Source organism: Sarcophilus harrisii, chromosome 2, assembly GCF_902635505.1.
Source record: "Sarcophilus harrisii chromosome 2, mSarHar1.11, whole genome shotgun sequence".
Lineage (NCBI taxonomy): Eukaryota > Metazoa > Chordata > Mammalia > Dasyuromorphia > Dasyuridae > Sarcophilus > Sarcophilus harrisii.
This window is the reverse complement of record NC_045427.1, coordinates 83,524,039-83,550,184: the sequence shown is the minus strand read 5'-3', so window position 1 is coordinate 83,550,184 and position 26,146 is coordinate 83,524,039. Positions and strand designations below refer to the sequence as shown.

Sequence of the window (26,146 nt, the reverse complement as noted above, 5' to 3'; positions counted from 1 at the left end):
TAATAGGAATAGAAACAACATGTACATAAGACACAAGGTAGATCCTTTAGGAGCTGGCACCTAAGCTAAGTTCTGGAGGATGTAAGGAATTTGGAGTTGAAAAGTGTAGCAGTCAACCCTGTTGAAAAACATGAGGATGGGAGATGTGATATCATATATGGGAAAGAAAAAATAGGTCAGTTTATATGGAACATAGAATGCAAGAAAGAGAATGTGAAATAAGATTACAGAGGGAGATTAGAGGCTAGGCTGGACAGAGCATTAAAATACAATTATAAAATAATGAGACACTTTCTTATGTGACTTGCAAAGTGGTTTTAAAGGCAGTTCCAAAAATGGGGGTTCTAGCAATGTTTTGAACAATTAGAGAGTCCCAATAACAAACTTACAGCTCCTTAAGTGGCTGAATTAAACATTAACTTCCATGTGGATGGGAAAGTTCCATTATTTTTGTCCAAATGACTTTATATTACTAGCAGACCTCAATTTTCAATTCAAGGCATATACAAATAGCAACATTTTGAATGAGACTACAAAAAAAGTTTTTAAAATCTAACTTTGATTGAAACAGACTTTGTTGCTTTTAGATCTAATATATATTTTTTAACTTGGTATGTGTATTTCCTATTGAGATGATCTTCATTCTGCAATGATGAGCTCCAGCTAAGTTTTTCTCATACTCTGCAATGGCTGTGGTACTCAAGAAAGGGGGCTAAATTTGGAAGGAGAAGAACTATGTTAACTTATTGTGTCTTCTTGAGCAAGTCACCTCATCTTCAGGGGCCTGAATTTTCTTTTCTATAAAATAAAGGTAAGACTAGAAGTATCTCTGAAGGGCTCCCTTCCAGCTCTAAATCTACAATTCTAAGATTCTGAGATGGGAGCAGAGTTAGGATCAGTGAGGAATGCTTTCTGTCCTCAGGCTAGTAGAGATAGTAAGCTGATCCCTCAGCCCAAAAACCAGGAGCCACAGATAATAGGACCATGGGGCCCAGTGAGGAGAATTCTAGAGCCCCACCATCCTGGATGGAGGAATGAGAGTTCCAAGGCATGGTGACAATAAAATCTGAGCCTGAATAATGGGAGCCTCTAGTATTATTTCTCTGGCAAGCTCAAGTTCAAGAGTGCCAGAATCCAGCCTGGATCCCCTTAGGGAAAAAAGACCATACATACTTCCCTTTCAACTTTTATAATTCTCCCTTTCCCCACACCCCACATGCAAGGAATTATAGTCAGGACAACATAAGCTACTCAGATTTTAGCTTCTTATTAACCATAGAGTCATTTACATCATGCAAGTCTAATGGAAAGGGGGTTGGCTGCCTATTTAACAACTTTAACCATATTTTTTCTCTTTGAAGAGTCTATAACCTCAGTAGAGTATACATACATACATACATACATACATACATATATATCTATATCTATATGCCTGGCTTTTCTATGTAAATAGGTCTTTGAGGTAAAAATCAGCCCATTAAAAGTTTTCCCACATGCAAACACAGGTTTGGTTCCCTGGCAAGGAAAGGCCAAATCATAAGAGACTACCCTAGATTTGAAGGATTTGGGGACCCTTGGGAAAATGGGATCTGGAATAGGAGAATATTGATTATTTATGGGCTTCAATCCCATATGGGATGGGAATAAAGGTCATTGTGTACCTAAAAAAAGTTGTAATCTGAGACCTTATCATCTCACAAGGACAACCCTGGATCAACCCTGGATTTTCCTTCTTTCTTTTTTTATTTTGGTAGTTGAAATAAATGTGATCCAAGTAGTGAAAAATCATGATAAAGCAGAAGTATCAGTCAGTTAGCATCAACTCTTATTTATATATAAATAACTACAAATCATCTCCTTCTCCTTAACCACCAAGCCCAATGGGAGAAGATAAATAAAATTATACACTGAGGGAGCTTATGACCCCTCAGCACAAAAGATATGGCATCTGCAGAGTGGGAATCACTGGGTCTTGTCCAAGCACTTTGGTCATTGCAGCTTCTGATTCTCCTAAGGCCATGATCATCCCTACACCGCTTACGCCAGCCTGTACTGGATTTTCAGACTCTGCCAATGGATCACAGCTTCTGGCAGCTTCTACCAAATAGAGAGATTCCAAATGTGGTCTTGGTTTCCATGGCCTAGGTCTGTTGCCCAGGTCCCATTCAGCTAATGCCGCTCCATTATCAGGGAGTCAATCATTAAATGATGAATTCCTTGGCCATTAAAAAAAGAAAGAAAAATGCAAATAGGCTAAAATTTTATGCTGTTATTTTTCTCTAGGGAATATCTTGGAATCACTAGCAGCATTGCACATTTTTGCAAAAACAAACTTCATCACATTCAACTCTAGACTGGCTTCCAGTCTATCTGTAGGACGTATCCAGGATCTCTGTGGACTGGTGAGCCAGCTCTAAGGTTGAAATAAAAACTGGAGATGAGCTACAGAGAAACAGAGAACATACATGGGAAATATACATACTTTTTGCCAACAAAGGTTTTCTTTCCAAAAGTGATATAAAAGATACTATCCATGAAATGTAGGATTGGAAAATGAAGCATCTCCACAGCTAGGGTGAATGAAAAATAGCTCATATACACATGTACCCACCATAATATTAAAAATAAAGAGGAAGGCTTCTAGTAGATTGGATGGTCATCTGAAAGATTTATGGGAGGGCATGAACAAGAATCACACAGAAAGAAAAGAGTAAGTTTTGACCTCATGTTGATAAGTTCACTGAAAAGGGTCATTTTAGAAGGACACAGTCATGTCTTTCAGCAGATAGGTTATCTCATTCATTCCCAACATTGAAAAAGAATGAGAATTATTTTTTGATTGGAACTAAGCTAGTAATATTAGCTAGCAATATAGACCAAGAACTAGAGGACTTATTATGGTCCTTGCCTTGACCAAGGTCATTCACCTGTATCTATCTCAGTTTCAAGAGTATTTCATAGAAAGATGCACATAAAGCATTATGGTAACCTCATGTGTAAAGCAAAATTGCAAATTTTAGCTAAAATGTGTAAGAAAACTAATAAGATAATGCTTAGAAAAGAACAAAGTAAAAAACAAGTAAAGTGATTTTATTATTACAAATATCTTAAATACTACTTAACCCTTAAGGCAGGGAATAGACGAAGATATTAAAAGACCAGCTATTTAAAATACTCATTCAAAAGACAAACTATTAAAACACATTAAAAAAAATTTTCACTTGTCCATTATACAATGCTGCCAGATTTTTTCTGCACTAAAGAGTTTTAGGAAAATTTCCAGTGTGTCAGAACACTTAACAGGAAAGATAATGGCACACAAACTCAGAAATATATATATATATATAACATTTCAAAGTCTACTTGATACTTTTAAAAATTATGCTTTAAGACTAATAGCTCAGATGTTATTTATAATTTACATTTTCATAGACCCTCACAACTACTATGAGATAGGAAGTGAAAGCATCATTCCCATTTGATGTATGAGAACACTGAGACTCAGAGAGAGCTAAGGTGCCTCTTGCTGAGTCACACAGCTCTAAGCGGCAATGTTGGATTGTGGGTCCTGATCTCCTGACTCTCGGGGGGTCCAGTGCTTTTTCCATGACTCCATTCTCCATAAATAATAAAATTCGAGACTCATGGAATGCTCCTAAGTTTACAGAGCACACTGCATTCACCTTACAAAGTGCTTTGCAAACCACAAAGTTGTTATATAAAAGTTAGTTATCAGCCATTATTATTGTTATTATTCATTATTATTATAGGATGAAGGAATTGGTGACATGACAAAATTCTTTGAGAAAAAAATTATTTTAGGGATTTTTTAAAAAAAATGTTTTTAATAGTTTCATTTTGAATGAATGTTTATAACATTTTTTAACATCCTTTAGAGCTAGAAATTAAGGATGGATAATATAGAATTAAGAAATATATGGTAGATAGGAAATATATAAACAAAGCTTATTTATAGAACTGCAAGAAACTCCCTGCTTTTCAGAACTTTGATTCAGCCCATTCTCGCAACCAGGAGTGAGACTATACTAACCATCAATGAAGCTCCATAATAATGGGAAACAAACCGAAGTGTCTTGCAGATTATTTTTCTCTTCTCAGAATCAAAATCCTAAAGGAATATATATTCATAAAAAGAAAAAAATGAAATGGATTAGTTTCAAGGAGAAAAAAAGACCACCAGGTTAAGCAAAGAAGCCCAGCATCTTTTCTTCTTTGCTCTGGATTCTCAGATCCCTATTACCTTGGCCCTCCTGCCACACAAATTCTTTCTCTAATTATTTTTAACAAGAATTCTCTTACATTTGTTTTCTCCAGCTCTCAGATAAAGGCAGTTTATACCTAAGCATATATTTCCAGAATCTGAATACTTCCAAAAAAAGATAGTAGATGAACCTAATTTTCAACAACTTTTAAAATAAAATCCAGGAAATTCCACTGATTGTGTGAAAAATTGAATTTTTTTTTGTCTTCTTTCAAAGTAATTTGCCCCACCTGATTTCCATCCTGACTACTATTTTTGTGGTTCTCTACTCTTCCTTTTTCAGTTATGGATTCATAATCTATCAGTCTACCTGGGTAGTTTCTTATCTCTCTTAATTACTCTTCGTGTATTTCTGCATAAACAGGCATACAGAGCAAAACAAAACTGAAAATGGAAAAATTAATTACTTACCTGAAAAATATCATATTTGCTTCCAATTATCACCAGAGGAATTGGAAATGGGTCAATTAATTCACGATCCTATTAACAAATAAATTTTGTAGAATTCAATTCACTCTATCAAGTATTCATTGAGAACCTACTGTGTTTTCAGAAACAAAAACAATCTTTCTAAAACTTGAGAAACCATAAGAATGTTAATTTGTATTTACTTTTAAATTGTTTTGTCCATAAGAAAGAATGTAGAACAATCAAAGTGATACTTTTCTCAAAACAGAATTCATATCAGTATTTGTTTATTGTTATATTTTCCAGAGGTTAAAATAGGAAAACCTGATATTAACTATAAATTAAAAAAACTATTTTGTCCTCATTTCCTACATCAGTTATCTATTTATGTTTTTTTTCCTCATTCTCCACATTTTCTTGTGAAACATTTCTTCCTGTGGGTTCCATTTTGCATTGTTATAATAGAATTTATACTCTGTAGATATGAACCTTATTAAATGTATAAAACATGTATAACAAATATTTGCATTAGATATGGGCACTCTTAAATTTTCCAAAAGATTATATTCACAATTGCATTTAAAGGACTTGTATTACCATCACTGCAACTTTATAATTTAATTAGTTGTCAGACTATCAAAAGACAGTGACTATGTGACAGACATCTGAATGAATGCAAAATATATAGTGGAGGTGAAGGCTGTTATAATTCCACTCCTTGCTTAAATCTGTATCTACATCTAATCTCTTGCCAGATGACTTTTATACAGTCTAGTTTTTATCTTTATTTTAAAGAGATTATAAAATCAATATCAAACTACTACTTTAAAACTCTATTTCTTTTGACTGCTGTAACATGCCATAACAATCACAGTAGATGTCTAACAAGAAGACATCAGGATTCTTTTTTAATTTCATTTTTCTCTATTGAGATTTTATTTAGCTGGTATAATTTTCCAGTGAACAGATTCATCAGCATCCAAAAGATTTCAAGACGTATAAAAATCTAAAGAATTTGCTCGTGAGGTTCATGACTATTGTCTTTAACTATTTTTAGATTTAAGATTCCAGGAAAAATCTCTAGAAAAAACTTACTGGATGGTCCTTCTGCATATTACTCCACATCTTCTGCCTCATTTCAGAAGCTGCTTTAGCATTGGTCTTGCCCAGTTTCACTATGAGTTTATCTACATGGGTTTTTGTGATTTGCAACAGACTTTCCATGGTTGGCCAAAGGTCATTGGGTCTTGAAAGATCCAAAACAAGAACTAAGGAAAATGTCCTAAAGGAGCAAAAGATGTTTAGTTTTTTAAAAATCCCGAGACAATTCCCATTTCCAAACTGACCATATTGAAATGTTTCCTTAAAATATGCAGCAGAATGTTGCCAAGAGGGGGGAAGCAGGAGGGAGCTGTGGGAGAGGAAATCACAGATTATTCCACATATAAAACTCCACTTGGGGAAGGATCAGGTTGAATGAGGGTAGTAAAAATTTAATTAATTTTTATCTTAATTTGCCCCAATACTTTCCTACGTCATTATTAAAATATACTTTTTGAGTGATCAGAGCCAACAGATGATTCCAATATTTCTCCCCTTGAAGCATCTCCTGGGTTGTAGACACCATTCCCTTTCTCCTTTTAACTGAATGTTTTTGTTCCCACACGGGCATGAGAATGGACATGGCCTCTTTCCCTTTTTCTACAGATATTCACTAAAGGCAGTAAGCTTCTTAGGTTTTGTCTTAAGAAGTGGATTTACTAAGCACCACGAGGTAGGAAGTGGAAATAGGTAGTTAAGAAGGAGTAAGGCTCTATAAGTTGCAGATGTCCTAGTTTTAGGGCTTAAATCACAAGAACCAACTATGCAGTACTCCTTCTTGGTTCTTCCCTATCCCCCTTTCACACCTCATTAATTCAATTCAACAAAACAGTTATTAAGCAATTACTATGTATTAGACCTTGCGCTAGTGACATACACAGCTAAGTATAGGGAGGAGTTAAAGGGGCAAGAAAGAGGAAGAGGAGGAGGTAGAGGGGGAGGAGAGCATCCTGAAGTGGGGACTCTCCTTGATACTGGCTGTTGTAGTTCTCTTGCTGTGGCTCCTCAATGCTTTAACAAAGATATAAGTCTCAAGGAAGCCCAGGAACACCATCATTTGGTGGCTCACAGGTGGGGATGGGCCATAGCCCTCTAGGAAAGCTGTTACTGTGGAGTATGACAGGACCTTGAGAGGTCCCGGAGTCTCCTGTGAGCTGCGGTTGGGCAGCTGTTCTCTGGGGCTGAGAAGCAGGGGCAGTGCCCCGGTCAGCAGCCGTGTGCAGACTGAGATCATCAGAGGGAGTCTGCCATCTTATCTCTACCGCTGCTTCTGAGAATCTCATCTACAAAGAATTTAAAATATTCCCAAATCCAGTCTGTTAACTGATGTTAGGGAGACTTGGGAAGTTCTGAATATGGATAAATTCCAGGATCCAACAATATGGCATTAGATATACTAGGTCAAGCTCTATAAAAAATTCAGAAGACTTCAAAGAGAAGCACAGCCCAGGGATTCTTTCTAGAGCTAACAGCTTAGGGCTTTCTTGTCTGGCAGGAGTGAGAAGCAAGCAGGGACTAAAATTTGAAAATGCATATTTTTTTTTACCACAATTACAAATTTTAAAATACAAGAAACCTCCTTCCCCTCCTCCAATAAATGGTAGTTCCATCCCACAGGACCAGAACATAAAGTGCTTCAAATTGCCAGATTAAGGTGTTTATGCCAAACACCTTAATAAATTCTGAACTGAATTGAAATATAGCAAAATATTTCATACTGTAAACATATAAACATTTCAAATTATAAGCATAAAATGTTTTATAGCTGAAAATTATTAGGCATAAGTTTCATACTTACATAAATCAAGGATTTATCATTTCATTGATCCAGGTATAATACTCATCAATGACACAGATCAAATTTCTTTATTACTTAGTAAGTGGTCATAAAGAGTTGTTGAGTCTGTCTTTAAGCTTGTACCCCAAAAAGTTCAATGGTAAAAAAGAAAAGAAAAGAGAAAGAGACAGAGAGAGATACAGAGAGAGAGAGACAGAGACAGAGACAGAGAGACAGAGAGAGAGAGATAGAGATGGAGATAGAGACAGAGAGAGAGAGAGACAGAGAGAGCAAGACAGAGAGAGACAGAGACACACAGAGAGAGACAGAGAGACAGAGAGAGAGAGACAGAGAGAGAGAGATAGAGAGAGACAGAGAGAGCAAGATAGAGAGAGACAGAGAGAGAGAGAGAGTGAGACAGAGAGAGAGACAGAGAGAGCAAGACAGAGGGACAGAGAGACAGAGAGAGAGAGAGAGAGAAGAGCTCCTTTCTATACAAATACATTTATAGTGTACTTTTGTAATAGCAAAGAATTGGTGATAGAATAAATTTCAATTGATTGGGGAAAGGCTAGATGAGTTATGGTACATAAATTTAACAGAATTCTACTATGCCATAAGAAATTATTCATATGATGACTATAGAGAAGCACATGAAGAATTATGTGTGCTGACTCAAACTGAAGTCTGCAGAATCGCAGTAAGAATACATTCAATGACTACTTCTTCATAAATGGAAGGAACAATAAGACAATCAAAATTAAATGCTGTGAAATTGTAATGACTAAGCTGGGGAACCAAAAAAAAAAAAAAAAAAAAAAAGCTCTATGAAGATGCCAGCCTAATGCTTTTGTAGAGATGGGAATGATGGGTGTGGAATGTTGCACATCACATTAAGTTTTGTGATGCTCCTTAGCTTTGCTGAGCTTTCCCCTTTCTTTGTTATTATAAGGGAAACGGAGAAGACACCAGTGTATCTCAGGGTGTCATGGAAGGGGAGGATAGAGAGAGACCCTGGGGAATGCAGGTGATGTAATAACAAAAGATGGAAATAAGAACTCTTTTTTTTTTTTTTAAGAGCTATTGAGGCTAAAAAAAAAAATCCATCAAGCTGCAGCCAACTGAGCAAGGAGTCTGAAATGGACTAGGAGATAGTCAGATAAGCGACACACAATTTGGCATAAGCTGCGCAAGCTTACACTATATTTCCAGAGTCTTTGAGAACCCAACGCTATCCCAACATGGAGAACCCATTATTCCAGAGCAGGCAATCAATCTTTAGTGGAGGATTGGTTACAAGAAAAACAACCTAGTAAAAATGTTTTTGAATGGAGATAATTGGTTTTCAACACATTAAAATGACCAATTTTTCTTTTTTTTTAATTTCTTAAATTAAATTCAAGTAATTAAATTTAAACAAATTTAAGTTTCAAAAAACTTCAATATGCAGTATCTTTTTGCTGCATAATTGGATTTGTGTTCACAAGATTTTGACATATATTCTTTAATTGTGAAATCATACATTTTAACATTAAATATGAAGCATAATTTTGGCAAACTAATTGTCTAATTCTGCCCTACTAGGTTCAATGCAGTTTAAATCAGGCACATTCCTAGGACTCTGAACCATGTTCATTTCCATTTCTTAGATAAATATCTTAACCTTTCGTACTAAATGGCCTGGTTCAAACGTCCTAAAATAACCAAAATGTTAACTTTTATATCAATAGACAAAACACATCAGAAGTTCTTTTTAAAACAAAGAAGAAAAGGAGGGAATGTGGGAAAACTGGGGCACAAATGCATTATTAGTGGAGCTGTGAATCTGATACAATTCTTCTGGAGAGCAATTTGGAACTATGCTCAAAGGTCTATAAATTGTTCTGCATTCCAAATTCTTTGACACAACAACACTATGACTCATGGTACCTCAAAGATATCAAAGAAAAAAGAAAAGGATCTATATGTACAAAAATATTTATAGCAGCTCTTTTTGTGGTGGTAAAGAATTAGAAATTGAGGAGATGTCCATCAACTGATGAATGGCTAAACAAGTTGTAATATATGATTTTGATGGAATACTATTCTTTTTTTTTATAAACCTTTTTATTTTCAAAACATATGCATGGATAATTTGACAACACTGACCCTTGCATAGCCTTGTGTTTCAGATTTTCTCCTCCTACCTATCCCCTCCCCTAGATGGCAAGCAATTCAATATATGTTAAAATATATGTTAAATACGATATGTATAAATGTTTTTATACAATTCTCTTGCTGCACAAGAGAAATCAGATCAAAAAAAAGTAAATAAGAAAACAAAATGTAAGCGAACAACAACAAAAAGAATGAGAATGTTATGTTATAATCCACATTCAGTTTCTACAGTCTTTTCTCTGCATGTAGATGGCTCTCTTTGTCACAAGATCATTAGAACTGAGCTCCATCATCTTATTTCTGTAAAGAGTCCCATTCATTAAAATTGGTCATCATATAACACTGATGTTGTCATGTACAATGATCTCCTGGTTCTGCTCATTTTACTTAGCATTAGTTCATGTAAGTCTCTCCAAGCCTCTCTGAAATCATCCTGCGGATTATTTCTTACAGAACAATAATATTCCATAACATTCATATACTATAACATTATTCAGCCATTCTCCAATGATGGGCAGCTACTCACTTTCCAGTTTTTGGCCACCACAAAGAGGGTTGCCACAAACATTTTTGCATATGTGAATCCCTTTCCCTCCTTTAAGGTCTCTTTGGGACATAAGCCTAGTAGAAACACTGCTGGGTCAAAGGGTATGCACAATTTCATAACTTTTTGAACATAGTTCCAAATTTCTCTCCAGAATGGTGGGATCTGTTTACAACTCCACCAACAATGTATCAGTGTCCCAGTTTTTCCACATCCCCTCCAACATTTGTCCTTGTCTTTTTTTGTCATCTTAGCCAAACTGTGTTGTGGTATCTCAGAGTTGTCTTAATTTGAATTTCTCTTACCAATAGTGATTTAGAGCTCCTTCTCATATGATTATAAATAATTTAATTTCTTCATCTGAAAATTGTCTGTTCATCTCCTTTGACCATTTATCAATTGGAGAATGGATTGAATTCTTATAAATTTGAGTCAATTCTCTAAATATTTTAGAAATGAGGCCTTTATTAGAACCCTTAAATGTAAAAGTGATTTCCCAATTTATTGCTTTCCTTCTGATCTTGTTTGCATTAATTTTGTTTGTACAAAACCTTTTTAACTTAATATAATCAAAATTGTCTATCTGATGTTCAATCATGAGTTCCAGTTCTTCTTTGGGCACAATGGAATACTATTCTACTATAAGAAATGATGAGAACACTGTCAGAAAAAACCTTAGACTTACATGAACTGATGCAAAGTGAAATGAACAGAATCAGGAGAACATTGTACACAATAATAGTAGTATTATACTGAGCAGGACCAGGAGATCATTATATACTTCAACAACAATACTATATGATGAACAGTTCTGATGGACCTGGCCATCCTCAGCAATGAGATCAACCAAATCATTTCCAATGGAGCAGTAATGAACTGAACCAGCTATGGCCAGAGAAAGAACTCTGGGAGATGACTAAAAACTATTACATTGAATTCCCAATCCCTATATTTATGCCCACCTGCATTTTTTATTTCCTTCACAAGCTAATTGTACAATATTTCAGAATCTAATTCTTTTTGTACAGCAAAATAACGATTTGGTCATGTATACTTATTGTGTATCTAATTTATATTTTAATGTACTTAACATCTACTGGTCATCCTGCCATCTGGGGGAGGGGGTGGGGGATAAGAGGTGAAAAATTGGAACAAGAGTTTTGGCAATTGTTAATGCTGTAAAGTTATCCATGCATATATCCTGTAAATAAAAGGCTATTAAATAAATAAAAAAAAAAAGAAAAAAAAACAGTAGTATTATACAATGATTATATAATATGAATGACAACTATTCTCAGCAATACAATGATTCAAAACAATTCTGAAGAACTTATGATGAAAATGCTTTCCATCTCTCAGAAAACAACTGATAGTCTGAATGCAGATTGAAACATACTTTTAAAAATTTTATTACTATTATTATTAGGTCTGCATTTTCTTTTGCATGTGGCTAATATTGAAATGTTTTCCATGACTGTACCTGTATAATCTATATAAAATTGTGTGCCTTCTCAAGAAGTGGAAAAAGCAGGGAGGGACAGAATTTCAAATTCAACATTTTTAAGAAGAAATGTTAATTTTTTTTTTTTTACAAATGATAAGAGAAAAAGCCACAAATTAAAAAAAAAAAAACCCAACAAGGAAACAAACAGCAGGAAACATTCTATTACAAATGGCTCATGTCTCTGGAATGTATCTAGAGTTGATTTATGATTGACTATTTATTTATAACATAAGTTGTATCAGTAAAAACTTGGCAAGGCTATTTCTCAAATTGGACCCTATCCAGTACAAGAAATCAATGTTGCTAAGCTGATTCTGGCCACAAAAAAACCTTTGAAAAGTTAGCAAATCAAATCTATCAATCAACAAGCATCTATTATGCACTTACTACATGTCCAATACCAAAGATACATTAAAAAAAAAAGAAAAAAAATTGGTATCTATCCTCAAGGAACTTAAACATGGAATACTGCATACAATATCAGATTTTGCCTCAGATGTGTCTTTGATAGAAGAGGCTACATATAAATATATATGTGAATAATGTTGTTGCTCATTTTTCAGTCCTGTCCAACTCTTCATGACCCCTTTTGGAGTTTTCTTGACAAAGACATTGGAGGGTTTGCCATTTCCTTCTCCGGCTCATTCCACAGATGAAGGACTAAGACAAATATGATTAAGTGACTTGCCCAGGATGATATAACTACTAAGTGTCTGAGCCCAGCAATCTCTCCCCTGCTCCATTTACATGCCCATATATGCAGATGCACTGATTTATAAGAACTATCTCTGAGTAGATGGAAGTTAGCCTTTGAGGGAGAGGCTCTACCCCTGAGGGGGACAGAGGGCCAGAGATTCTAAAAGGGAAAGTCAGGTAAGGAAAGCATTCCAGACCCTGGAGAGCAGCAGGTGCCAAGGTATGCAGATAGGAGTGAGAACATGGTGTGTGAGAAACAACCATTATGTCTGTGCCATAAAAAGGATGAGAGGGAACAAAGTGTAAGAATCATGAAAAGATAGGAAGAAGTCAGGTTTCAAAGAATTAAATAGGAGGGTTTGCATTTAAACCCTGAGGTACAGTGAAATTCACTGGATGAAGGGGTGGATAGTCAAACCACATCAAAAAATCCCATTAGCAGCAACCTGGACAAAGGATTGGGGTGAAGCAGATCTGAAACGACTGCACCTGCACTAGTCCAGGCAGGAGGTGGTGAGGGTATGAACTAGTGGAACAGAACAGGAACACCTTGTTATATACAAATAAGAAAGTGGGATTTCCAATCACCTTGGAATCTAGAAACATATATAGGACTTAATTGGGTCAGAATTTAAGAATCAGATGATCCCGACAATCTGGCTGTCTATATGGTCAAATTCACCAGATAAGAGTTCAAATTCCACTGCTGTGTTTGTGTAGATATATGGCTCATGATAGTAGCTATAGTTCATACTGATGATGATAATGCAGTTTTTGAAAACTTGTTTTTGTTGGCTAGGATGAATTTCAAAAGACACTGAGAGATGTCCCATCTCATCTGACCAACATGTGGCAATGATTTTCAGGGAACACAACCACAATCACAAGAGGCTTTGGAAAGTTTTGTTTTTAAAACTGTCAGCAAATAAATAAGAAACCCCTAGCCTCAACCTCCCAGAGACTGCCTTCTCTTGCTTGACACTTGACACTATTTTTGTCCAAGCTATGATCATTTAAAAGTCAGAGGTCTACAAATTCTAGCTAAGGACAGAGCCCAGAGGGCTGAGCTGGTTCACCATGGGTTAAGAGTTGGAAAATGAGATGCTTTTCAAATTAATCTGTAAAATTCCCCCTTTGTATGGCTTGACATGTTCTGTTTAATGGGCTTACTTACGTATAAACAACATTAGCCATTTTGAACCTACTTATTTAAATATATACTGTCAACAAGGAAGTACCAACATACAGCATACACAAAATACATATTATAGTGAAAATTGCTTATAAAACGGAATATCAGTTTTATAAGCAATTATATATATAAATATTATATATATTTTTATATATAAAACTGATGTTTTCTGTGAGCCCTAAGGATTTACTGACCATTAGCTTTTTCAGACCAACCCTTGTATCATATAAATGGCTCACTTACCTCAAAGTCTCATTTGTTATTGGGATGGTGATTAAGTCCAACAAAGAGGTTCCTCCACCCAGTTCCCAAAAATGAGCAATGTCTTTAGGCTGGAAAGGAAGGGAAAATTTCCTTCATGTTATTACTAAACTTTCATTTCTCAAAAACACAGAAACGCTTTTAATGCTTCATAGCATACTAACCAATAATAATTCCATATAGAAATCAACAAATTAAATCCTTTTCTGGGAACAAACTTTGGCTCCTCTATCTTCTCTAGATCCCTGTTTATTCTAATTTCAAAGACACCAGAACCCCAATTTTATGGAGAATCTACAGGGTAAGAATGAAAATTAAACACTATACACATGCATATAAATGCCTAGGATACGATACGTATTCAAGAAAAAATTCCCTAAATTTTACTTTAAAATGAGCTGATTATCTTTGTGAAAACATCCAGAAACCTATACAGGGGAACTAAAAGGGTAACAGGAATAATAATAACCAAAGCAGGGGGAGGGAGAGGAAGGATATAGAAGGGGATGCCAGCCTCTGAAGAACCCCTCTTTCCAAGGTTTTCCCTGCCCAAGTCCTCTTGTACCTTCTCCCTCAGGATCGCTATATGTACTTAAGAACATACAGATGCAGTGCCTAAGGAAGAGACACTGGAGGACAAGCACTTGGCACAATGGGTTTTACAGTGCAGAACATGATATGGGAGCATCTACATCACTGAGTTACTGTGAGGATAAAATGAGTAAAGGCTTTTGAAGCTGGTTGGTCCAGTGGGTAGGGTCTTGAAAAGGAAGATCCACAGGAAGATCCACGTGCAAATCTGACCTTAGACAACTACTGTGTCTGGGCAAGTCACATGACCTGTTTGCCTCAGTTTCCCCAACTGTAAAATGGGATTAATAATGATAACTGCTTCCCAGGTACATTGTGAGAATCAAATGAGATAATATTTGTAAAGGGTTTAGTACAGTGCCTGGCACTTAGTAGGGACCATATAAATGTTGTTGTTATTGTTATTATTGCTATATGAATCTCAGGAATATTTGGAAGGACTGAGCTGCACAGAGTGGAGTCAAACAAGGAAAAGAATTGATGAGCTCCCCAGGAAGTGAAGCAAGAGGAAGAGAAAAAGAGAGAAAAGGTTAGGAGGGGAAAAGAGCAGATTAACTACTTGCAAAGTGCAACTGATTTTTGTTTTTCAAACAAATTTTAAATTTTTTAATAATTTTGACATGTACTTTATTTACTTGAAGACTACAAAATATAGTTTAAAATAAATTTTATCTTTGGTAAAAAAAATCTATATCTGGAATAAATAATTTAAAATACATCTTTTACCATAATAACAAAAATTTATATCCCAATTTTCCAAGCTTCTACTTTCTTCCTAAAAAAGCAAGATTTAATATACAATCAATGCAGGGAAACTGCGACTGCATGCTATCAAATGAAGCTTCCTGTCATGTATCAAAACACAGAAGCTGATATCCATATAAAGAGAAAAACAATTAGAAATTCTCAGTTCATGGCACAAGTTCACAAGCCATTATTCATAACTGTGTATATACTGAACATAAAATAAAATTTCATTTTGGTAAGAATGAAAATATATTCTGTTCTTAATAAGTAGTTCTTTGGGTGATTAGTGATAACTGACCATTTTATATATCAAGATTATTTTCTTTGAAATGCACCAATTTTACAATGGATATAAAAACAAATGACAATAACACCAAGAAAGACAAAAAATATATGCAACACTTCTGCCCCTAATGATTTGTACCAGCTTCTCTGTCCCTCTCTCCAACCCTGGGAAATTAGATAAGAACAACCAATATAAGCCTTTATGAGTCAATATTTTGGGTAAAGGCTAATGGTTACTGATGCCATTTTTATAAGAAACATTTTCATTACTAATATTCTTCTCTCCCTCCAGATTCTGCACCAACAACTCCTCAGCTATTCTGTTCTGTTGTTTGTATCTGATTACAGATTGAAAAAGGACTTTTCTCTTTTTACCCATTGGAAAACATCATTTAATTTACTATTTGCTATGTGAAATTTTAAAATTCTTTCCCATACTTAAATATATGATTTAAGACTCAAGACATTAAGGACAAAAAAAGATGATCTGATGATTCTTGTGAGTTATACATCTCAGATTTTCCCTACATATTTATATATTTTTTTCTTAGGCTTTTACTCCAGGTTATTTTCCCTGATCCTGAGTTGTTCCTAGCACTTTATCATCAAACACTTACAGCAAGGGAAAACAAAAGATCTACATAAAATAAGAATTTTATTACTGACTTTGGTATCTGACACTTGAAATGCAAATTTTTATATTTTTATGTATGCAGCACATTTTTATAAATATAACCAGCTCACATGAACTGTTCCGTTAGCAATTCCTTTGGGAGACAGATGATAATTCACAATAATTTTCTCATTTGTGGGAAAGAGTCATACTAGACCAAAGAAATCCTTTATGTGCCAGAGAAATATATGATCAAATTACCAAATGAATTTGATCTTCATAGTCAAGACACAATAAAGCAGAAACTAAAACAGTTTCCCAGCCTCCCATGGCTGCCTCCCAGCCGCGGTGTAAAAGAAGCCAACATAAAACATGTACCAGAAGAGCACTAGAATATACAATTAGCATTCTTCATATAAATTTCTGTTGACAGACTGACAATAAGAACGACACTGGAAAAAGAAAGTCACTGTGATCATTGCTTTGTCAACTGACGAACGGAGTCATTTCGAAGGACACTTACTGTGTTATGTCCCTTTGCTCTTCTTCCATAAGTATACTCCAAAGCTAAGGTTGGTTTTGGTGGCTCATCTCTGTTCAACAAAGACAGGATGGGTTACATGGAAACATGGACCAGACTCTAATGTAATCATTTCAGTTTTTATCATGTTTTTTTCTGGAAGCTTTAATCAACAGTAAGGAAAGCGATGCTTGTGTTATACAGATACAATGATAATTGGTGTGTGTGTGTGTGTGTGTGTGTGTGTGTGTATGTGTATGTTCAATTGCATGCAACTTTTCATGACCTCATTTGGGATTTTCTGGGCAAAGATACTGGAGTGTTTGCCATTTCATTCTCCAACTCATTTTACAGATGAGGAACTGAATACATATGCATTTACACATACATATATTTGTGTGTTTATGTTTACATCTATGCATGAACATATACATGTGTGTATATAAATGCAGACAGATATACACATGCATTTATATATATATATATATATATATATATATATATATGTATAATTTTTTTTTGGTCTAGACCTGTGATTTTATTGGTGTGGGGAATTCCAAATATAGAAATTTCTTCCAGTAATACAGACCAACAAATTATATATTAACTTATCTCAGTGCTCTTGGCAACTTCATAGAAGATTAAGGGGCTGGCTCAAAGCCATAGAGCTAGTATTGTTTCAACTACAGGACTAGAACCCAGATATTCCCATCTCCAAGGCTGGCCCTTTATTCTACTATTCCATATAGAATGTCTAAAAATTAATTAAAATACATAATTTATAAATGAGATTTTAAAGTTCCATCTTAGAGAATTTCTATACAAAGGATTTTCAGGTTTATAATGTATTTTGTCGAAGCTTATAGTTCTTAAGACAATGTCACTTTAGATGATAGGAAAATAATTATGCAGACTGTCTAAAATAAAAAAAATATACATGTCAGATTTGCATAGAAGAGTAATGCTTAATAGTATTTGAAAGATGAAGCAAATGCTACTTTACATGATTCTTTCCAAGCAAATAATCTCTGGCTGAAAGAACTCACACAAAGGCAAGATTTTACTACATGCAAATTTCAAGAATATTTTAAAAATGAGTAGTATTGTTCAACCCTGAAGGCTCCAAACCAAACGCTGCCCACTGTAACATTTTCTTGAAAAAAGAGATGCTGAAATTAAAAAGAAAGATAAATATACACTAATACACTGGTGCAACTAATTTGAGGAGCAATGGCTTGCTTCAAAATACACCAAATGATAAATTATGCATGATAAACATTTTGATAATCATGAAAAATATGGAATAAAAATAATTTCAACATACCATGGCAAAAATAGGCCATTTCAATAGCATATTCATATTATCAGAATGGATATGATTATCCTTCTAAATAGTGGAGCCTTAGCAATGAAGATGGAAACTTCCTTGGGAGACAAAGACAAGACAGGAAAAGAAAACAGGCCATTGCCTACTATATTCCCAGGATGCTGCTTAATATATCTTTACAAGGGCTTTCAAGGGTTTTTGTAAAAAATGATAAAAAAAAACTATGAAAAGGATATTTGTATTTGTGTATTAGTATTAACCTTAGAGGCTCTTAGTAGAGAAATTTTTATAGCAGCCCTTTTTGTTTTGCAAGAAACTGGAAACTGAGTGGATGCCCATCTTAGGTCTCAAACTAACCTATATAATAATGCTTTATAAAAGGTTAAGACATACCTGTCAAGACATCTTAGAATAATAGTAGTCTTGCCCTAGAAATTAAAAAAAAGAACGTGTTTAATATCACCCCAAAGCAAAATTTATATAATTGTTCACATCTTTGGCCCTAGATAGTTTTACTAATAAAAATAATAAAATACCTGGAAACTTTTTATAATTATTCTTACTACTAAGTAGGAAAAGTTAACTGTCAACTTTCCATCAGACCACAACTACACTGCTATTACTGTAATTATAAAGTCTTGAAGATGACAAATAACAGCAAATCCCACATTATATTAGTGGTCAAGTTGACAGCTGTCTTATACTTCCTATCTTTTCGGTGATGCTAATTACTGGAAAAGCTAATGATTACTGGTTTTTAAAAAATTCTTATCCCAGTTATTGAGATGGAAGTAAAGAGAAAGTATAAAATAATAATAAGACCACAATAGCAAGTATGTACAAAATGTACAAGTTCCAGACACTGGAGTATGGCCAAATCTTCTTCTGCTCTTTTAGTTCTAGCATAAAACATATCTGCATTTCTTTCTCTCACAGGATGACAGTAAGAGGGTCTTGAGCTAAGAACCAGAGGTGTGCTATTATATGGGCTCTCCCAATAGCCAAGCCTGTAACCATAGACAGCCACGTCATTTCATCTCTGGAGCTCGGTTTACTGGACAGAATACTTGTGAAGATTTCTTTTGAGTTCTAAAACATGAATTCATCTGACTTTTCAATTCAAAATGAATTTTAAATTTTCAAAATTAACTCACCTTGACTTAAAAAATTTTAACTAGAATTTTATTCCAAACAGATGATTATACTATGAGAAATGGCAGATTATATTGCAATATTTAGAAATCTATGTGATACTTTTACACATACAGGACTGCAGATAGTGACTGAACCTGTGATTTCACTAGCACATTCAGCAGTTCTCCCAGATGAGGAAACCTCCTTTACCAATGACGGCTGGCACTTATAACCATAGAACATCACAAATCATAGTAAATAATTTCCACAAGTTGTTTTGATTGGAAAAAAAAAAATCACACATTGATGATCAACATGTTAAGTGATGAGCATTCCCAAACATGGATGGCAGGCTGGTTGTCAGAAAAGAGAATTCAATCTCTGTTTCACGATTATGCTAGAAATCCTGTAAAATAAGTACTCTTAAAAAAAAACTCAGAGGGCAACTAGACGGTGCAGCAGAGAGAGCACCACTCCTGAAGTCAGGAGAACCTGAGTTCAAATTTGACCTCCCCAACACAATGCTTCCTACTGTGTGATCCTGGGCAAGTTACTTAATCTAATTGCCTCAGGGAAAAAAAAAGAAAGAAAACTCAGGATCATCTCCATGCCACCATGAGACTTAATTTGAGAAACTAGATATTGTGCACACACTTAAAAATGGATACTATCTTTTGAAGTCATAATGCACAAAAAAAGTACAGAAAGGGAATTTTTGATCTGGAATACTTAACCTTTCACCTTTGACAGATAAAGATAAAGAAACTGAGGTATAGAGAGATTAAATGATTTTCACATTTCTTTTCAAGGTATCATTTTCTTCCCAGTGACCAAGAAATTTCATTCAACTCTTACATTTCCTTCATCATCTTCTTTTTCTACCATGCTGACTCACCAGCTCCTGATAATTCTACCCTTAAAAAGTGTTACAAAATCTCCATTCCTGACACTACCTAACATTAATATACATTCCATGACACTACCTAATCAGGGCATAAATAAAGCCTTAGATAACTTATTTGGATTATTGCAACAGCTTCACTAATCTTCCCTGTTTTGATTTCTGCCATTTCTCATTGATCCCACACATTGATGTTAGATGAAACTGTCTAAAATAGAGTAGTGCTATGAAATTCTCTTAGTTAAAAGTTAAACAGTGGTTTTTCCATTATTACCAATGGCATGGAGGAAAGAGAGCCTGACATTCAGGAACAATGATTTTGAAGAATTTATTTATTTGGTGTCTTGCAAATCTAATCAATTGGGTTCTAATCAAGTGAAAGGAGAAAGAGAAAATTGCCTTTTGTGCATCCACCAAGCGCGGGGCCTGGAGAACAGCTACAAAAAAAGAGAAAAAAAATAACAGTTACAATGGTCAGGAGCTGACAGAAGATCAAATGCCAGAAAGGAGTCAGCCAAAGGAGTCTCCATTGCAGGGCCTCAGGAAGTCATGTTTGGCTTTGTGCCAGTGAACGCTGTTATTATTGAATTGATAGGATAAGATCCATGGATGGAGTATGATTCTAGAAGGGTCGATCATCTTTGAAAGAAGCACTAAAGGTAAAAGGGAGGTGTGGCGTAACCTTGTATATTCAGAAGATAAAACTATATCTAGTAGGGAAGTAGGAGTAGGGAGGTGGGGGGGATATTGAAGCCAGAAGTCCAATTGCAGAAAATGTAACATAGACCATCTAAACAAAAATGGAGAGGATGTGAGGAGTTTAGGAAACAGATTTCCCAGGCCAGCACACACTGTGCTCTCCTGATGGTGAGGGACTTTAATTATCTAGACTATTGCTAGAGTTCTCTTGCTGCCAAAGGCCACAAGGAGCAAATACTTTCTTGATTTACCTGGATGATAATTTCATCTCACAAAGGGGTAGGAAATAAGGGGAAATTCTTTTCTTAATATAGTTCTTACCAACAAGGATAAAATGTTGTTGGAATAGAAATTCTGGGAAGCAACAGTGAAAAGACCAATCCGTCTTAAGAGTTTGTGATAGACATGTGCAAAAATTTTTATAGCAGCCCTTTTTGTATTGGCAAAAAACTGGAAACTGAGTGGATGCCCATCAGTTGGAGAATGGCTGAATAAGTTATGGTATATGAATGTTATGGAATATTATTGTTCTATAAGAAACGATCAGCAGGATGATTTCAGAAAGATAGGAGAAACTTGCATGAATTGATATTAGTTAAGTGAGAAGAATCAAGAGAACATTGTACACAGCAACAAGATGATGTGATGATCAACTCTGATGGATGTGGCTCTTTTCAACAATAAAGTGATTCAGGTCAATTCCACTAAGCTTGTGGTAGAAAGAGTCTCTTCATCCAGGAAAAAAAAAAAAAAAAAAAAAACCAATGGGGACTAAATCGGGTAGATTACAACATAGTATTTTTATCTTTATGTTTACTTTCCTTTTTCCTCTCTCTCTCTCTCTCTCTCTCTCTCTCTCTCTCTCTCTCTCTGTCTCTCTCTCATCTGATTTTTCCTCTGCAACATGATAAATGTGGAAATACGTTTTGAAGAATTGCACATGTTTAACCTATATTGGATTACTTGCTGTCTGGGGAAGGAAGGTGGGGGAAAGGAAGGTGGGGGAAAGGAAGAGAAAAAATTTTGGAATACAAGGCTATCTTTACATGTATTTTGAAAAATAAAAAAAAAACCTTATGTAAAAAAAAGTTTGTGCTAGAGTGAAGAAGCATAGTTTGATTTGCACCCTTTATTTTGAAAAAGAGTAAAAATTTCCAGTTCCTTCAACTGATTTTCATATGGTATGGTATTAAGGCCCTTCACCATCCTCTAGAAATTCTCCCATTTTTTAAGCTCCTTTTTAAAATGTAGAACCCATCCTTAAGTATCCCTGAATCTCCACTTAGGTTATAACCTGTACTCCTTCCCCATTGGGAAATTCTATGACTTCCCTAGATTCCCTGGATGTTGATAGGTCAGCTTTGACCTTAATTTTCTGGATTCTAGATTTCCATAACACGCTCCAGACATCTCCAGCAATGTCATCACAAGGCAGTCCCCACCTTCCCTTTCCAGCTCCCTTTTTTGTCTTCTCCCATTAGACTGTAAGCCTTCTGAGGTTCAGCATGCTTTTATTTATATCCTATACCTTTAACACAGTGCCTGGTACATAGTAAGAGCATAATATAAAAATTCTTAATAAAATCAAATTCAAAAAAAAAATCAATCAAAACTTTCTCTGCCTCTCTTTTTTTTCTTTGTCTCTGTTTCTGTCTCTCTGTCTTTTTGTCTCTATCTCTCTCTTACATTTCTTTTCCCCTCCCCCCACACACAGATGTCTATATATTGGATGACAGAATCTAGATCAAGCGAGATGTCAATAGAGTACAAGGCCAGGTCAATTCACATAAGAAAGCATTTATAGAGATGAATATAGTCTTATGTTTGTGTTTAACCTATTTTACAAGTACAGGATAAGGAAAACACGGCTAGATAATTTCTATGAAAAACATTTCAGGGGTTTTAGTGGACTATAAGTTCAATGAGTCACCAGTCACCATAGCAGCTAAAAAATAGTGTAGAGAAACTTAGTCCCCTGCCATATTCAGACTTTGTTGGGCCACCTCTATAGTAATGTAGTACACCACATTTTAAAAAAGACAGATAAACTGGAATATATCCAGAAAAGGGTCATCTGAAAGATGAGAGAATTTGAAAACATTGGTTGAAAGAATTAGACTTGTTCATCCTGGAGAAGAGAAGATTGAAGGACATGTTGCATGTCTTCAAATATTTGAAAAACTACCCTGTGTAGAAGGGATTTTTTTCTGCTGGATCCCATAAAGCAGACCTAAGAACAGTGAGCAAATAGAAGTCACAGAGAAGTAGATTTTGTTTTGAGGTAAGGAAAAACTTTTGAGCAACTTGTGTTGTCCAAAAGGGGATGAGTTGCCTTGGAAGGGGGCTCCCCATCATTGAAGGTCTTCAAATAAAGGTTCAATGTCCACTTGAGGAGGATATTGTAGAAATGATTTGAGATTCCCTACGTGGACTCTAAAGCCCATAAGAGCAGATTATCATTACCTGTTATCTTAATCACCTTAGTATCTACAAATATCTAGTAGTGCCTTGCATATATGTTCAATAAAGCATTGTTAAATGAACTACAGATTGAATGGCAAAATGAAGAAATAATTAAGAAATTTTTGATCATCATATGAGTTCTAAATAAAGCTTTTAAGTAAAAAATACTCAGAGGAATCAATTTCACAATTACCATCAAAATATATAATAGCAAGTATATTTAACCTTTCTATCACTTAAGATTTTAATTAATAGTTCAAAAATAACATATAGTATTCTTTCCTCAAACTTGTAGCTAGAGAGGAAAAAGAGGAGTTAATTATTGGATTTGGGTGGCCTAATAGTCAATTATGATTTCAATTTCTACAAATAAGAGGAATCATTTGTTACTAATTCACCAGAAATTCCTAGGAAAAAAATCAAAATAAAATAATTTAATCATTACCTTGTATCATCACTTGAATATATCCAAAACTCCCAAAATTGTTTCTAAAAGTTCATGTTAATTTTAAGATCATCAACACTTGAATAAAGGATGAAATTCAAATTTCCAGAACTTTGAAATGGTAGTCCAAATAACTCACAGTTCATGAAAATTGTTTCTAATGGGTATTTGTCATAGTCCTGGACAAACACATTGAATTTAAATGAAGAACTTGCAGTTTTATATTCAAATAAAATCCTGATTCGTAAAATACTATTAGAAAAAGCATTCTGTATAAATAAGCTATTTCTACATCCCAGTAGATAGCTAAAGTATATTCAATTTCTTTCATTAAATATTTATTGAGCTCTTATCATAAGCAAGACATTGTTCTAAGTACTTTTAGGGGATATAAAAATGAACACATATTAGTCTTCATCCTAGTAGAATTTATGATCATGTAAGGGAACACACACATACAAATCATTAGAATATAAAACTGAATGCAGTGAGTTAACCAAAAAAAAAAAAAAAAAAGACACAGAAGCAAAAAAAAAAAAAAAAAAAATGACATAGAAATAAAACATGGGAGACTCAGGAAAGGATTCCCAGAGAAGGTAACATATTTCAACTATGCCTGAGCAAATGTGGTTGGGATTTCAATAGGAGAATGGGAAGCACCCTATCCAGGGCACCCTAGAGGAAAGTGAAAAGAAAGGAATGTTTAGGAAAAGGCAAGTAGAACCATTTGGCTCCAGGGCAGTATTGAGAAGGGAAATAGTCAAAGATAAGGCTGGAAAAGTGGCTGCAAACAAATTCACAGAGGTAGATTATAGATACTGGGACTAATTCCCTGTGGAAAACTAGGCAGAAAGGATCAAAGTGAGTGTAAAGGTTTCAGGCCTAGAAGAATGGTTAGTAATACTGGTAAGAAAAGAAGGAAAAAGGAAGAGCAAGTTTTGAGGGAAGAATGAGGAGTTTAGTTTGAGGCATTAGTGACACAAACAGGGCAGTTATGCCAGAGACAATGACAAGTCTAGACCTTGGAAGAGAAGCTGAGGCTGGAGACAGTAATTTGCAAATTCTTCAGACAGTATTTAAGAGGCATTCAAGTCTAGCAGCACTCAATTAAATCACTAAAATTAAGTGCTTTCTAACTGGAAAATCTTGTGCTATATACTAAGACTCTCCACTGCTCTTTTGGGTCACCAGGAATTTTATGTTTTATGGGATTTTGGAGTTCTCTGACTTCTAGCATGACTGTTAGAATGATGGGGGTCAGGGCGGGGGGAGATGGGAAACAGGAAGCCCTAATCTGTGATTTGGTTTGTGAATTTGTTTTTTTAATTTTTTTATAACTGTATTTCAATGTAATTGGTATCCTTTGAAGTTCTAAATATTTTTGTTTTGTGCATTTGAAAATATTATTTAGGGAAGAGGATCATCAATAGGCTTCACCAGATTGTCTAAGGGACAGTTCTATGCAATGAATTCCAAGACAGGCAGCTCCAGAATGACAAAAGCCTGGGCTTAAGCCCTGCTCCAACCCATTCAGGCCATTTCCCTGAAGGGGAAGGTAAAGAGCAGAACAGCTGCCAGTCTACTCAAGACAGAGGAAATGCCCTATGTGGATATCTATCTATCTATCTATCTATCTATCTATCTATCTATCTATGCTTCCTGAACTGTGTTCTTGTACAAGTCAGAATGGGAGAGGGGGCTCCCATGCTAAGAGATGGAGTCATGTCCACAGCCACACAGATGTGTCACTGATTCCAAGACCAGCTCTTGAGCCACTACTTTATGCTGCATCTCCACTGGAAGAATACCAGTACTAAAAATTCTGACTTTGTTTCAGGAAGCTGCTTAGGATGACTAAATGGACTACACAGTTTCCCAAATTCAATCAAGGCTGCCCTTCCTCCTGTTCAACTCTGGGCTGAGCTTGCTATCAATCTGCAGTAATAGTAGTGTTTGGCACATAATGCTTAAAAAGTGCTCTTTGACTTATTATTTAAAATAGATGGACTGAAGGATCCATTCAAGGGGCCTAATCAAAATTAGGGGTAAACAGAGGGCAATGCAACAATTGGAGAAGGCCTGAACAAGTTGTGGATTGTGATTGTGATAGAAAACTACTGTGTTATAAAAATAATAAGCAGACGGCCAGAGAAAGAATTCTGGGTGATGACTAAAAACCATTACATTGAATTCCCAATCCCTATTTTTATGCCCACCTGCATTTTTGATTTCCTTCACAAGCTAATTGTACAATATTTCAGAGTCTGATTCTTTTTGTACAGCAAAATAACGTTTTGGTCAGGTATACTTATTGTGTATCTAATTTATATTTTAATATATTTAACATCTACTGGTCACCCTGCCATCTGGGGGAGGGGGTGGGGGGGTAAGAGGTGAAAAATTGGAACAAGAGGTTTGGCAATTGTTAATGCTGTAAAGTTACCCATACATATAAACTGTAAATAAAAGGCTATTAAAAAAAATAATAAGCAGAATGCT

At 35.1% G+C, this 26,146-nt stretch overlaps 1 protein-coding gene across 4 annotated transcripts in view; it reads right to left on the bottom strand.

Annotated features, from left to right (window-relative positions):
• Window positions 1-26,146, bottom strand: part of DYNC2LI1 (dynein cytoplasmic 2 light intermediate chain 1) — a 40,035-nt gene that overhangs the window by 11,426 nt on the left and 2,463 nt on the right. For all 4 annotated transcript variants that reach the window (XR_004231688.1, XR_004231689.1, XM_003758306.4 and 1 more), the window contains exons 3-8: window positions 18,399-18,433; window positions 16,682-16,751; window positions 13,905-13,993; window positions 5,786-5,972; window positions 4,694-4,762; window positions 4,052-4,129 (exon numbers count right to left, since the gene is read on the bottom strand). Coding sequence is in view for 2 of the 4 variants with exons in the window: in XM_003758306.4 (XP_003758354.2) it covers window positions 4,052-4,129; window positions 4,694-4,762; window positions 5,786-5,972; window positions 13,905-13,993; window positions 16,682-16,751; window positions 18,399-18,433 (528 nt within the window). In the remaining 2 variants the exon portion in view is untranslated. The remainder of the gene's footprint in view (window positions 1-4,051; window positions 4,130-4,693; window positions 4,763-5,785; window positions 5,973-13,904; window positions 13,994-16,681; window positions 16,752-18,398; window positions 18,434-26,146) is intronic.